Genomic DNA, 14,408 nt, shown 5'->3' with positions numbered 1-14,408 from the left:
TTTTCACAAATCATTTCATTCACAATCAGTCATTCACTCTCTTGATTCCTCAGTGCCCTGCCATGTTATTATACCGACAGCTCCGTTGGTGTGTGTGGGTGTGTGTTTGTGTGTGTGTGTGTGTGGGGGGGGGGGGGGGGGGGGGGGGGGTTGGGTGGTTGTATACTATTTTGCATTATCATGGGTGGGTGTATGTATTTGTGTGTTTCTGTGTGGTTGTGTTCTATTTTCTATTATCATGTTTTTATCGTTTGTCAAGCACCTTGTGTTGCATTTTCATGTATGAAAGGTGCTATACAAATAAAGTTTGATTGATTGATTGAAGTAATTAACCGGCAATGTGCAAACACAGCATTACAAATAATATTTGAGATTATGTTTTAATATGTTCTGCTAATCATTTCAGTGAAATGGTTTAACGTTAATATGTGTATCTTAATCTGTACCTTTTCCCTTCACTGCTGCTGTGTCAAAACATACTTATAAACAGCTGTTTTAACGATACAGAAACATTTTTGGATTGTGACGCATGTGATGTTGGAGAACACATGACTTTTACTTTGCAGTATTTATTCTTTTATTTTTAACCGGAAGCGGAAGTACTCTCTTGGACAATGACATACAAGTGTTTTTTTAGGTAGTCTGTGGAGAGCACCCAGTACGGAGCATCTGGAACACCTGGATGCAGGTACAGCAGTCAGACGGCATGCAAGACTTCCAGCATGCACATTCATGTCACCGTCTAACGGTGAGATGAATTTACTTTAAGGTCCAGCATGTGGGGTTTAGTGGCATCTAGTGGTGAGGTTGCACATTGCAGCACAGCTGGTTTAATTAACCTGCAGCTGCACCTCACACTGATGCGTCTCAGCCAGTCAACCATGGCCACAGTATGCTCATTAAATAAAATGGTATAAAACAGAGTATTTTAAAGTATTCTGTCGAGTGTTAAAATGGTGAACACACTGACTCAAGTACATCTGCAGTATATTTACCTTTAAAGAAGCTGACACCCAGAATCGCAGGTTGAGCTGAGTTTTTAACTTTGGCGAAGCCGTCAACTGAATTCATCGTCCTGTCGGACCTGTACGGAGAAAAGAGACCGAGGAAAGACGGATTTCACAATAAATGCAAATCAATCGTTATTTATTACAAATGCAGTGATGTTTTTTTTTTTTTTTAGCCAAATAATGTCCGTTAACATTGTTTTGACGTCACTCCTTACAGCAGCTCTGCATTGCGAACGCTGACCGTCCCATCAGCCAGAAGACTGTATGTGGCTTGGTTACACGTTCCTTTCTCGAACATGGCCGGGAGCTTCTCCACCTCATACCAGGTGCCCATATACTTTTGGATGTTGAAGTCCTCTTGTACAGACGGCTGGGGACAGCGTCCATGGTGGAAAGACTGAGCGTCAGCTGCTGCAGCAGTCAGGAGGAGCACCGACAGGACCTTCACGTCAAAATTAGGAGTTAATGAGCTTAAACCGCCTGCATCTGTCAGAGGACTGACATGGATAATATATTTTGCAGATTACAAATATACCTTTGAATGAAACATGCAATTACCTGGAATGCCTTCATGTCCAAGTGTCTGAAAAACTCACAGAACATGTAAAGGAAAACCTCGACAGACTGAAGTAAGAGCACCAGAGCTGCCTTATATTTGCTCTTTGCATTTTAGACCTTTGGAAGGAGAATGTTTGAAGAGCTGTATTTGGACACAGCTAAAAAACCTTTAACCTGCAGTGCAAAAACACCTTATCCAAGTATCTGTACATTGACTCAAAACATCACACAACTCCACTGCTGCTGCAAGCACTGCTACGAGGTGGCTACAGAGCAATGATGAAGCCTAACCTCGAGTTAGCGATGCAGCCTTAAATGGAATAATCCACCAAAGAACAGAGTTTCGAAAGTGAAATGGTAGAAAAGTTTGCGGATAGCAGCAGTTATAATGGGTTCAAACAGCAGCAACAGAGACTGAGCTGAGCTGAACGTGCGCTCTCTTTTAAACAAATCTTTTATCATAAATGACCTGATTTTAGACAACAAGTTAGATGGGTTACTTTTAACAGAGACATGGCTTGGCACAGAGGCACCAGTTGTTCTCACCGAGGCATCCCCACCAAATTTTAACTTTTTATTCTCCACCAGTCCACTCTGAGCTTAGTTTTATTCCTCATATTAAAAATGTAACAAAGATAGGTTTTTACCACCTTAAAAATATAGCCAGAGTCCGCCCGTTTCTCTCTCAGGCTAACACGGAGGTACTGATGCATGCTTTTATCTCTTGCCGTCTAGATTATTGTAATGCCCTGCTCTCTGGTCTTCCCAAAAAGACTATCTATAACTTGCAATTGCTCCAGAACTCAGCTGCACGTGTGCTGACGAGGACCAGAGGGCGGGAGCACGTTACACCAGTTTTAGAATCGCTGCATTGGCTCCCCGTGTGTTTCAGGATCGATTTGAAGGTGCTTTTATTAGTTTTTACGTGTCTTAACGGTCTTGGGCCATCTTATTTGTCTGAACTGCTTTTACCATACCAGCCCTCGCGGGACCTGAGGTCCTCTGGCACTGGCCTTTTAATTGTTCCAAAGGTTCGGACCAAAACCCACGGGGAGGCGGCATTCAGCCATTATGGTCCGAGGCTTTGGAACAGCCTGCCGGAGGGCATCAGGACCGCAGAGACCGTTGGTGTTTTTAAGAGGAGGCTCAAGACTCACCTTTTTAGTTTGGCTTTTAATTGATTTCTTTTACTCTTTTAATTCAGACCTGTTTTATCCTAGCCTATTGTCTTTAGCCTCTCGGTCGTTTTATTCGATTTTATTTTAGGTCTTGGGTCTCTTATTCTATTGTCTTTTAGGTTTCAGGTCTTTTTATTCCATTGTCTTTTACGTTTTAACTCCAGTGTCTCCTCATGGGGGGCCTCCACGCTGTGAGGTGTGTCTGGCCTGCCCGCTGGGGCGTCGTCCTGGGGACTCCTTGGGCCCGGAGGACTGGGGGGCTCTGCCCTGTGTGTGGAGTCCATCCCGGTCTATCTGGGTCAGGGGTCTCTGTTACGGCGGCGCTCCCTGTGGGCTGCGACCCCTTGCAGTGTGGATGAGCTCCCCATGGCTGGTTTTTTCCTCTCTTGATTCCTCAGTGCCCTGCCATGTTATTATACCGACAGCTACGTTGGGGTGTGTGTGTTTGTGTGTGTGTGTGTGTGTGTGTGTGGGGTTGTGTGGTTGCATACTATTTTGCATTATCATGGGTGGGTGTATGTATTTGTGTGTGTCTGTGTGGTTGTGTTCTATTCTCTATTATCATGTTTTTATCGTTTGTCAAGCACCTTGTGTTGCATTTTCATGTATGAAAGGTGCTATACAAATAAAGTTTGATTGATTGATTGAAGTAATTAACCGGCAATGTGCAAACACAGCATTAAAAATAATATTTGAGATTATGTTTTAATATGTTCTGCTAATCATTTCAATGAAATGGTTTAACGTTAATATGTGTATCTTAATCTGTACCTTTTCCCTTCACTGCTGCTGTGTCAAAACATACTTATAAACAGCTGTTTTAACGATACAGAAACATTTTTGGATTGTGACGCATGTGATGTTGGAGAACACATGACTTTTACTTTGCAGTATTTATTCTTTTATTTTTAAGCGGAAGTACTCTCTTGGACAATGACATACAAGTGTTTTGGGGTTTTTTTCCCCTTTTTTGTTCTTTATTTATAGAGACGAACAGGGGTGAGAGGGTTACATGCGCAAATAAAATAATCACAATTAAATGGCACCTCTCATGACATCACATCCTGTCTGGTTGCTCACTGTAAGGTGGTTTACGTTCACGCCGGCAGCAGCCAGTTTATCATGTAACACGCTGAGGAGGTCCTCAGGCAACGCCCTGGTGCGAGACAGGATCCAGGCGAAGTCGATGTGGACGAGACCAAAGTAGTCAGAGCAAGAGTACACCACAGCGTACGAGAGGTAGTCTGTGGAGAGCACCCAGTACGGAGCATCTGGAGCACCTGGATGCAGGTACAGCAGTCAGACGGCATGCAAGACTTCCAGCATGCACATTTATGTCACCGTCTCACGGTGAGATGAATTTACTTTAAGGTCCAGCATGTGGGGTTTAGTGGCATCTAGTGGTGAGGTTGCACATTGCAGCACAGCTGGTTTAATTAACCTGCAGCTGCACCTCACACTGATGCGTCTCAGCCAGTCAACCATGGCCACAGTATGCTCATTAAATAAAATGGTATAAAACAGAGTATTTTAAAGTATTCTGTCGAGTGTTATAATGGTAAACACACTGACTCAAGTACATCTGCAGTATATTTACCTTTAAAGAAGCTGACACCCAGAATCGCAGGTTGAGATGAGTTTTTAACTTTGGCGAAGCCGTCAACTGAATTCATCGTCCTGTCGGACCTGTACGGAGAAAAGAGACCGAGGAAAGACGGATTTCACAATAAATGCAAATCAATCGTTATTTATTACAAATGCAGTGATGTTTTTTTTTTTTTTTTTTTAGCCAAATAATGTCCGTTAACATTGTTTTGACGTCACTCCTTACAGCAGCTCTGCATTGCGAACGCTGACCGTCCCATCAGCCAGAAGACTGTATGTGGCTTGGTTACACGTTCCTTTCTCGAACATGGCCGGGAGCTTCTCCACCTCATACCAGGTGCCCATATACTTTTGGATGTTGAAGTCCTCTTGTACAGACGGCTGGGGACAGCGTCCAAGGTTGAAAGACTGAGCTTCAGCTGCTGCAGCAGTCAGGAGGAGCACCGACAGGACCTTCACGTCAAAATTAGGAGTTAATGAGCTTAAACCGCCTGCATCTGTCAGAGGACTGACATGGATAATATATTTTGCAGATTACAAATATACCTTTGAATGAAACATGCAATTACCTGGAATGCCTTCATGTCCAAGTGTCTGAAAAACTCACAGAACATGTAAAGGAAAACCTCGACAGACTGAAGTAAGAGCACCAGAGCTGCCTTATATTTGCTCTTTGCATTTTAGACCTTTGGAAGGAGAATGTTTGAAGAGCTGTATTTGGACACAGCTAAAAAACCTTTAACCTGCAGTGCAAGAACACCTTATCCAAGTATCTGTACATTGACTCAAAACGTCACACAACTCCACTGCTGCTGCAAGCACTGCTACGAGGTGGCTACAGAGCAATGATGAAGCCTAACCTCGAGTTAGCGATGCAGCCTTAAATGGAATAATCCACCAAAGAACAGAGTTTTGAATGTGAAAAGGTAGAAAAGTTTGCGGATAGCAGCAGTTATAATGGGTTCAAACAGCAGCAACAGAGTAAAAACATTCAAGTTTTAGCCCCTGAAATATTACAGCAATGCACACCTTGACAGAAAGAATCCATCTGAATTTTTGTCTGCGCTGTGAGATTTAAAGTCTGTGTATTTACATCATTATACATGAGCTCATCACAGATCTAAAACTATGGTTTTAGTCTGTATGTTGAACCACAAGACTGCAGCAAAGAAAGAGCAAAAACTGCTGACAATGATAATAATTCATACCAGATTTCGGTGTTAGCAAACAGCTGCATGTTTACACTTCCAGCAGACACAGAGCAACATTAGCTTTCATTTAGGATTACGTTCTTCCTCATCTGACCAACACAAGTCCAGAGTTCACTCGTCTTTAAGCCGTTTGGATCTTTAGCTGCTCGACGCTCTGCTGTGTTCACCTGCTAGTCGGCAACTTTGTCTGCTGTTTGCTGCAGAATCAAGACACCAAGGGAGACATTATGGGCGAAAAGCATTAATAGTGCATGAAAAGCAGCACCGTGCTGCTTCAGACGTGTTGGAGTTATTCTGTGCACTGAACTGAGAATGAAGCATGAGCAGGGTTATGAAAAGAGAAAACTTTATTCAACAAAGCACCGATTTTTATAGAAAAACACGTGCTCTCACTTTTTCCCTTGGAGTTTCTTCTTCTAGTATTCTTTTCGTGAAATATTTAGCTTGTTTCAATCGTATCTCTGCACTTTGGACTGTTTTCAACGTTCTCCAGAAATCAATAAAGAAAAAAAAAATGTACAAAAAATAGAAAAGAGGCAAAAAAGTGAGAGGGAACAGTCATTTCACAAACAACGAACGATAAATTACATTCTTAAATTTAATCATCTGATTCCATGTTATGTGCTGTGACGGTATAAATAAATCAATGAGTTTAAATTAAATAGCCTATTGAGAGTTAGAGCTGCTAAGGAGTGAGATCACAAAGACGCATGAAAAGCTACGACACCAACGACACCTTCCAGGGTGAAAGTGTAGAGCGAGAAAATATTCTCAAAACAAAATACAGTGCATTAAAAATGACTTTGGTGGCAACACTGGCTGTCTGGTCGTCCCGCTGTTGGACGAGGGAGTAAACTTTGAAATGTTTTAAACTTAAAACTCTCCGCAACAACCTGTAAACACGACAGAGAAGGAAGCTCTTGATGCTCCGATCACAAAAGTCTTTGGAAATCTATCGTTTGTGAAAATCGCCACGTTCGGGGACGCTCGCCTCCGTCTCTAAATTCAGTCTGCTGAACCGTGAAGAGACAATAAGCTTGAAAAGGAGACGTCTTGTCCTCCAGACTCCTGGGTGACTACATGGGAAACAGATGTGTCTGTCCGCTTTCTTTGAGTGAAGGTTAAAGGTGCTGCGTGTATCATTTTAACATTAATAGATGGTCACCACGTTCTCTGAGATGTTAGCGTCGCACAAGAAGACGCCGTGGGGCTGTGCTGCATTCACTTTACATTACGTTCCCCCAGGTTTTAAAATCGGAGGAAATCTACTGGGTTACTTTACAAAACAAGGGGACGTTTCTTGATCTGGACCGCAAACAATCCTCCAAATGGTTCCAGCTCCACAGCATCAGCTTCACGTTAGCTTAGCTTCCCAGATCAAACCCTGGCTGCTTTGCAGAGTTTTTGTTATTGGCCTTTAACGATCTTCTGGCTCCTCAGAGAGAACAGACTGATGTCCTCTGTGTGAACAACTGGGTGTTAAACATGGTCTTCAAAATGCTACACGTAGCACCAAAGACGTGCTGAGAACGACGTCCTTTGCTAAGACAGACACTCAAATCTTTTCCCCGAGTGCTGAGCGGTGGCGGGATGGGGTCCTTGGTCTCGAGTGGTCTTGGTGGGAAGTTTAAGGGTTTTTGTGGGTCTCGATGCAAAGAACGATGTACTGGTTGGAGCAGCTCCGCGTCTGCTGGCCCAGGAGCTGACCTGAGATCAGGCTCGACGACTGGCCTGCGACAGACATGTGGTCCGTCTGCCACGTCTCGCAGTGTTTGTCCACCACTCGGAGACCCCTGCTGCTGGAGCCGTGCCAGATGCTCTTCTGGGGCCTGACGGGTGGAGGACAGAAAATGTTAATGTTTGATGACATGACAGGGCTTACATGCATGGACTGAAACACGGACTGACTTAAAATTCAGACTTTAATCTGAATCTTTCTTGGTCTCTTTCTCAACATGTCCTGACTGCACTAATCCAATAACACAGGGACAAACAGGGCTGGAATACATCAAGTTTACTGACCAGAAGGGGTCAGCTAAAACGTCCCGGCCGTCAAAGGAGTAGATGGGTATTTTGGGGTTGATTCGTCCCCCATTGCCACTGAAAATAGACCGCCAGTTCCTAAACATCACGTCTCCCTAAAAGAAGACATAGTGGGTTAGAAGCAGCCAGACGTACTGCGTCTGCAGAGGGTTCCCGCGTCATAGAAGTTAATCAAAGTAGCCGTTCGACGGTGAAAAACAGCAGAGATGAAGACTCACCCTGAGGTTGGTAACTGGCAGAGTTTCCCGGAAGCCAGGGTAGACCACATGGACCAGGTCTTGCCTGTGGGAAGAAATGAAGGCGCGGTAGTTGGGAGCCAAACCCATCGCCTTGGCTTGCTCGTAACACATCCGGTCCGCCACGTCGAGCCCCATCATGTCGCCTGAGTGAGGCTGGTTCAAGGCCACCAGGTTGAGCTGGAGGGAGAAGAAGCAACAGACCAAAAGCAAAAACATTTAGTCCGTATTCATGAGTGAAAGAAAGAGAATTATGCTGTGAAAACCACATAAAAATAATAATATCTGTTAGGTGGATGCTCTAAAATAATCCAGTCTTATTAACACTCACCCTTTCATTAACTGAACGTATTCTTTCCATCGTGTCTCCTCTTATCTGATATGCAACTCGGGGCTGGATGAAGAGTTGAAACAAGGTATTAAATGAGTACATAAATAATGCACACACAGGACAACATTCCACATGAGCTTATTTTAATGGAGCTCACAGCCATAAAAATAAGAAATGAGAACCTCATCTTGTGGAATAATGTTGTTGGAGAGGTAGATCAGACTGCCGAGCTGTGGAGACAAAACAGAGGAATCAAGACCGAACGTTATGAAACATATTAAAAAGTGTTGAACGCACTAAGGATGAGTCGTCATGAGTACCTGGATCTCTTTCCATCCCTGGGGCACCTTGAGGAAGAGACACCCTGTTGCTGTGACGTAGGCCAGCGTTCCCTCTGCGTCCCGGAGCGTCTGCTGCATCATACTCTCACGGGTCGAAAAGGTTTTCAGCTGAACAGCAAACAAAGAAAAACTGTCAGTGGCATCCTGGTGGACTGTAAGTTCAACAACACGGCCAGAGGAGACAGGCTCACTCACAAATGCTGCGCTGCCTGAAGGTCCAGGAGGTCCAGGAGGCCCAGGAGGTCCGGGGGGGCCAGCAACGGTCAAAGCTGCCACGACAAAGATGTTTCATACAAGATCATTATGCTTCATCTGATCGGCTCAAAGAATGGGAGTGTGAACTTAATTCTATCTGTACTACATTGAGCTGGAATCAGCCCTTCTGAAGTCCCGCCCCTTCTCACTCTGTGCTCCAATAACAGTTGAGCAAGCTTCAACTTCCTCCTTCCTGTTAGACTTAGATGAGTTGTACCTGAGCCATATCTGAAGGGAGACACAGGGGGCCCCGGAGGCCCCGGTGGTCCAGGAGGGCCGACCGGTCCTGGTCTGCCGTAGCCTGGACTACCTGGTGAACCTGGTGTTCCAGGGGGGCCTGGTGGACCAAGCACCGACTCTCCTTTGGGTCCCTGAAACGCGTCAGATAAAGGTTATTGATCGCTTTGACATTTTTGTCCTCACGGAGATGATACGGTTGTATCCATGGAAACCTGACTCACCACAAGACCCTGTCTCCCAGGATTGCCTGGTCGCCCGGGAAACCCCACCTCCCCCTTGTCTCCCTTCTCTCCTTTGACGCCCTGGTCGCCTCTCGTCCCCTGTGGTTCCATGCACAGGCAAAGAGACACACACATAAGACCTGAGTCTGACGGACACAAAGACACCAGAACAAGATTCAAAAGAGCTCTTCAGTGTGAGACTCACCCAGCCGCCCCGGGGGAGAAAGGAGCCTAGAGCAGAGGACACAGAGGACCGAGTTAGACCAGACAACATACTTAATGTTTGACATGTTTCAAAGACTGGGAAAGATGTGGAACGCTCCAAAAACACCTGTTTGGAACATCCCACAGGTAAACAGGCTGATTGGTAACAGGTGAGAGTATGAAAGGGGCGTCCTGGAAAGGCTCAGTCAAGCGAGGATGGAGCGAGGTTCACCACTTTGTGAACACATGATTGGACTCAGAGACACGTCGTACTGTCTGTAAAAAGTTTTGCACAGCCTGCCAGCTTTTTTGGAACCAGGGTTTGTAGAGCGAAAACAAGATAAAATGTCCCTCTGAAGTGTCTTTGTACTAAACATCTTTCCTTTCCAACGTCTATGTCTCTGGAATCTGGAGTGTTGACTCACTCGGTGGCGCCGGCAGCCCAGGAAGGCCTCTCTCTCCTTTTTCTCCCTTTTGTCCCGTCTGACAGTTACCTTGGAGAGAAAAGGCCAAACTCTATTATATATATTGCGAGTATGTTAAACTTTCTTGTGCTGCTTCTCTGTGAAGCTGCTCTATGATTGATTTAAGTGAGATGACCCGACCTACCTACTGCGATGGTTCCGTTGGGATTAAGCTGAAATAACAGAGCACAAACAACGGCTGATGAGAAAAGCTTGTGCTGCTTTCAGAGTAAACATCAGGACAACGCTTCCCTTATCAAATATTAAATCATCCAATCCGCACTGCTAAAATCTTAATCAACGTGCAAATGACAGTCAGATTTTCTGTGGATGTGATTTTTGGTGCTACCTCGTGTTTGTTATGGCAAAGAACCTTCACCTCTCCAGACCGGACATGCAGCATGCAGGAATACCTAAGAACCATCCTTGAGCAGTTCTGAGTGATAAAAGGTGAGCTAGTACCAGTGTTACACAGAGAAACATGCACTTTAATCTGGTAAACAGGGGGGAGAGTTGTAAAAGAGACAGGATGAAAGAGAGCCTGCGATTAGGAGTCTACGTGTGAAAGGCCTCAGCAGACACTTAAATACTGTAGACACATTAAGACGTTACGCTTGCTGAGGTGACTGAAGGTAGATGGAACCTTAATCACTCTACAGGCCTGTACAAACAGTAGCTCACTGTGGACATTGGCTATTACAGAGCACGAAATGACAGACTACAGAGCAGCAGATCTCACTGACTCCTACGGGTTTTCTTTAAAGCCTTCAGGCCACCAGGAGTAAACTGAAGATATGATTTAGGCTATAGACAAAGCAGGAGGATGACAGACGGAGATGAATAACTGAATTTATGGAGTAATATGGCTGCATGGACAGAAACTTACGGCCATTTTGCAGTGGGGTCTCGGGGGGACGGGGAACACTGTCTTCAGAAACCAGAGGAGGAGAGAGGGCAGTGAGCACATCAACGAATAAAACAGGCCCAACGATGGAGGAGAAATGAGTCACGACAGTGTGTTAATGGATCTGTGTGTGTGTGTGGGTGTGTGTGTGTGTGTGTGTGTGTGTGTGTGTGTGTGTGGGTGCTTACTCCTTTGGGGCAATTAAACATTCCTGGGCGGCCCGGCGGGCCGGGAGGGCCAGGAGGACCCTAAAAATAGCAGATGAAGAAGACAAAAACAAGAAAATGGAGGAAAGAAAACATCTTAAGTGTGGAGGGACTGAAAGGGGAAAACAAAGTAACACAAATAAATCTTATCAGTGTTTCATTTGCAGATTCTCAACCTGCAGCTTTTGTCTTATTTTAAATATCCAAACATCGTCACGTGCTCTTACGGCGTGGGACTCACCGGCAGGCCCACAGAGTCCCCGCTCTCTCCCTTTGGTCCCATCAGGCCCGGACGACCCTGCGCAGAGAAACATCATCCGAAAGCATTTAAGTTGCAACAGCAGCAGAAGAATGGCAAGTGAAGATTGGATTAACTTTAATTATGTCCGCAGGGAAATTTGGAATCAGGGTAATTTGTTGACTGAGTCAATGTGTGATTTAATTTAGCGCAGAACTGATCAAACAGCAGGTGTTTTGCGCTTCAGATGTGGGCTGAGAAGCTTTTCATAGCACAAAACCAACAATTCTTACTTGAAAGGGACGCAGAAAATCCAGATTTTAACCTGAATTCTCCTGATCAAAGAGCCCAAAATTAACATAAGGAAGCGTCTGTGTGCGCTTTGAATCAGACTGGGAATGCTCGGTGAGTTCATGGTGCTTACAGGTCGTCCGGGAAAGCCAAATTCTCCTTTGGGTCCTGGTGGTCCCATTGGCCCCTGTTGGGAGCAAAACAGAGTGACTGACTGTAGCAGTGGAAACGAGCAGTCAAAGGTGCTATGAAACCTGAGAAGTGAAATTATTTGCTTCCGTTGCTCGAAATACTCACTTGAATCCCAGAAGGTCCAGCTACACCTTTATCTCCCTGAAAACAAAGACACATTTACACCAATTTGTACTCGAGAATATGAGGAAACTGACGTGGATCTGAAAGGAAAAAACACTGCGACGACAGCTGTAACCTTGAGTCCTTTGGGTCCCATTGGACCAGCCAGGCCGGACATGGTGGATCCATCTGCTGCGATGATGAACCCTGGCTCGCCCTTTTCACCCTGGATGCCAACAAACAAACATATGTAGACAGAGAGACGCAGCGTACACACATATCAACTCCTACTAAACCACACAAAGAGTACAAATCATGTTTGTTCAGTCTTTTTAGCTATGATACACGTTCTGCATGTGAGCAGAGACGAGGCATGCACTTACTTTCAGTCCTGGAGGTCCTTCAGGTCCTGGCAGCCCCACGTCGCCCTTTGGACCCTGCAAGCATCCAGGAAATGAAAGTTAGGATAAATCTAAATGGAATACAGTCAAAACTGGTTCTCTACATGCTGTCTTATCCATGTGTGTGCCCTCATTTGTATCATCTACGATGCTTCTGATGTGACTTCTGTCTGCAACAGGAAATCTGACAGCTGACAGCATTAACTAGAACGCAGCATCGCTACAGTCTGCAAACAATAAACCAACTGAACGGTTTTGTCGGATACTCACAGCGGGCCCCTGAGCTTCAAAAATCCCTGAGAAGTTGAAGGCGCCATCTGTGTCGTTAAGTAGAAGCTGAGTAGAAGGCAGAGGGAGAACATCGGTGGAATCAAATCAATCCCTCGAGCTCTCAGTCCTCCACAGGTTGGTAGGACATGACACACACACTAGACTGTCCCCTTTAAGCCTAAGGAAGCCACTACTTACATCCTGGAGGTTGATAATGGGCCCTGGAGGTCCAGGTGGTCCTGGAGGGCCGGGCAGACTGAGCCCATCCAGTCCCGCCTCTCCCTGAAAAACACGTTTGACACTTCAGCCTCACAGTAAACTGCAACATAAAACGCTCCTAACTTCCACTCCTCTGTGGATTTACCTTTAGTCCTGGATCACCTTTGTCCCCCTTTGGTCCCTGTTCATGACACAGGACAAAAGCTCTTAAAGACAATCTGCACAACAATTCTAGAGAAAACAATGGAAGTGCATCCATCTGACTTTTAATCTTATTCTGGGCTTTTTTATCTCCAATAATTTTCTGAATTGGATATTCTCCACACTCTTTTTTCATGTGTTTGCTGTGTAAACTGGCTGCACCAACATACACAAAATGGGCAGCATGAAGGTATTCTTTAGGTTTGAAGACCTGAAGACCTGCACCCTCTCTTATCTTTTGATAGCTGGAGAGTTTCGTACCTAACCAGAGGTTGCACATTAACTTTGATCATCAGAGAGTACAAAGAGCATCTGTCAGTACATTCATTTACTGACCTCGGCCCCGTCTAGTCCCCTCAGTCCTGGATGGCCTGGTGGTCCTGCAGCACCTGGCTCCCCCTGCAGGGACCACAGAGAAACATGCATACACATGATAAGAGTCCCTGCGATTTATTGTGATGCTTCATTTCTGTATGGAGGAAACATGAGGACAGAGTTTCCAAAAGCTGACATCCCTCGCTGCCGTGTGGCCTTTTCGCTTTACAGCTGTTTACTGTGACCTTAAAGCTCCAGACGTTTCATGTAAGAAGCTTGTCTGATGCATGCTGAGATTATCCAGCATCTCACAGCAGAGCGACGGCAGACTCACCTTCTGACCCGGCTTTCCTGGGAGGCCGTCTAAACCATCTTTACCCTGCGAGAGAAAAAGACGAAGATTAAAATCCAAATGACCTCTGACCTGAATTTAGAATTCAGTACCTAAATACACAGATATAATTGAAGTCAGTCGGCTTAAGGGTTCATTTCCTGTGCGCCTACCTTTCCAACAACCACTACACACCAAAGCCCAGGGTGGAAGGCAAATAAGTACATTTACTCAAGTATCTGAGTTACTTTGCAGTAACGTGAATGCATCAATAATTTAAATCCAATGAGATTATTTCTGAATGAAATTTATCACTTATTTTTTAGCAGTCCCCAGACTTTGCCCCATTTGACCAATACTGTACCACAGACACACACACACACACACACACACACACACACACACACACACCTCACCTTGGGACCCTCCAGTCCAGGGATTCCTGGAGGACCCTGTGAAAGGGACGAAAACAGCAGCTGATGACATGATGAAATTAACTTGTTTGATGATTGATATTAAGAATAAAAATACAAAAGCAGAGTATTATGGTGCAGAATACTCGTCACTTGAACACACTCAGAGCAGTTGTACCTGTGGGCCTCTGGAGGGCACAGCGTCAAAACCACTCAGCATCCCAGATCCTTCTAAGTCCTTGACAGAAAGAAATGCACAATAAAAGAAGTTATTGTCTTCACATAAGTTACAATTATTCCACTAAAATGCATAAAATCATCACACTTTGATGACAACAAACAGCAATTGATAACTGAACTATTTGTGCTTCACACAGTTCTAAAAAGTCTGCTGACATAAGGAACAAACGGTACTCCAGACCGCCTTC

General features: G+C 45.0%; 3 protein-coding genes across 4 annotated transcripts in view; all 3 read right to left on the bottom strand.

Moving 5' to 3' along the window:
- Nucleotides 1–583: 583 nt before the first annotated feature.
- LOC143314517 (apolipoprotein D-like) lies at nucleotides 584–1,613 on the bottom strand. Its single transcript, XM_076721581.1, has 4 exons — nucleotides 1,569–1,613; nucleotides 1,226–1,452; nucleotides 996–1,084; nucleotides 584–678 (listed from the first exon to the last, which is right to left on the bottom strand). Exons 1-4 carry the CDS (start codon nucleotides 1,611–1,613, stop codon nucleotides 584–586), a joined length of 456 nt encoding a protein of 151 aa, XP_076577696.1.
- Nucleotides 1,614–3,781: 2,168 nt separating this feature from the next.
- On the bottom strand, nucleotides 3,782–4,935 carry LOC143314516 (apolipoprotein D-like). Its single transcript, XM_076721580.1, has 4 exons — nucleotides 4,921–4,935; nucleotides 4,578–4,804; nucleotides 4,344–4,432; nucleotides 3,782–4,026 (listed from the first exon to the last, which is right to left on the bottom strand). The coding sequence occupies exons 1-4, from the start codon at nucleotides 4,933–4,935 to the stop codon at nucleotides 3,782–3,784; spliced, it is 576 nt and encodes a 191-aa protein (XP_076577695.1).
- Nucleotides 4,936–5,891: 956 nt separating this feature from the next.
- Nucleotides 5,892–14,408, bottom strand: part of LOC143314487 (uncharacterized) — a 53,012-nt gene continuing 44,495 nt past the window's right edge. For both annotated transcript variants that reach the window (XM_076721540.1, XM_076721541.1), the window contains 26 exons: nucleotides 14,159–14,218; nucleotides 13,984–14,019; nucleotides 13,571–13,615; nucleotides 13,258–13,320; nucleotides 12,866–12,901; nucleotides 12,700–12,783; nucleotides 12,502–12,567; nucleotides 12,214–12,267; nucleotides 11,967–12,056; nucleotides 11,834–11,869; nucleotides 11,670–11,723; nucleotides 11,249–11,305; nucleotides 10,990–11,049; nucleotides 10,784–10,825; nucleotides 10,043–10,070; nucleotides 9,859–9,927; nucleotides 9,435–9,460; nucleotides 9,230–9,328; nucleotides 8,986–9,139; nucleotides 8,709–8,782; nucleotides 8,493–8,621; nucleotides 8,355–8,402; nucleotides 8,173–8,235; nucleotides 7,824–8,021; nucleotides 7,585–7,700; nucleotides 5,892–7,391 (listed from right to left, as the gene is read on the bottom strand). In XM_076721540.1, the coding sequence (XP_076577655.1) occupies nucleotides 7,190–7,391; nucleotides 7,585–7,700; nucleotides 7,824–8,021; nucleotides 8,173–8,235; nucleotides 8,355–8,402; nucleotides 8,493–8,621; nucleotides 8,709–8,782; nucleotides 8,986–9,139; nucleotides 9,230–9,328; nucleotides 9,435–9,460; nucleotides 9,859–9,927; nucleotides 10,043–10,070; nucleotides 10,784–10,825; nucleotides 10,990–11,049; nucleotides 11,249–11,305; nucleotides 11,670–11,723; nucleotides 11,834–11,869; nucleotides 11,967–12,056; nucleotides 12,214–12,267; nucleotides 12,502–12,567; nucleotides 12,700–12,783; nucleotides 12,866–12,901; nucleotides 13,258–13,320; nucleotides 13,571–13,615; nucleotides 13,984–14,019; nucleotides 14,159–14,218 (1,989 nt within the window). In that variant the 3' untranslated portion in view covers nucleotides 5,892–7,189. The remainder of the gene's footprint in view (nucleotides 7,392–7,584; nucleotides 7,701–7,823; nucleotides 8,022–8,172; nucleotides 8,236–8,354; nucleotides 8,403–8,492; nucleotides 8,622–8,708; nucleotides 8,783–8,985; nucleotides 9,140–9,229; nucleotides 9,329–9,434; nucleotides 9,461–9,858; nucleotides 9,928–10,042; nucleotides 10,071–10,783; nucleotides 10,826–10,989; nucleotides 11,050–11,248; nucleotides 11,306–11,669; nucleotides 11,724–11,833; nucleotides 11,870–11,966; nucleotides 12,057–12,213; nucleotides 12,268–12,501; nucleotides 12,568–12,699; nucleotides 12,784–12,865; nucleotides 12,902–13,257; nucleotides 13,321–13,570; nucleotides 13,616–13,983; nucleotides 14,020–14,158; nucleotides 14,219–14,408) is intronic.

The sequence above is a fragment of the Chaetodon auriga genome, chromosome 21 (genome assembly GCF_051107435.1).
Source record: "Chaetodon auriga isolate fChaAug3 chromosome 21, fChaAug3.hap1, whole genome shotgun sequence".
In the NCBI taxonomy this organism is placed as follows: domain Eukaryota; kingdom Metazoa; phylum Chordata; class Actinopteri; order Chaetodontiformes; family Chaetodontidae; genus Chaetodon; species Chaetodon auriga.
This window is presented reverse-complemented; position numbering and strand designations above follow the sequence as displayed.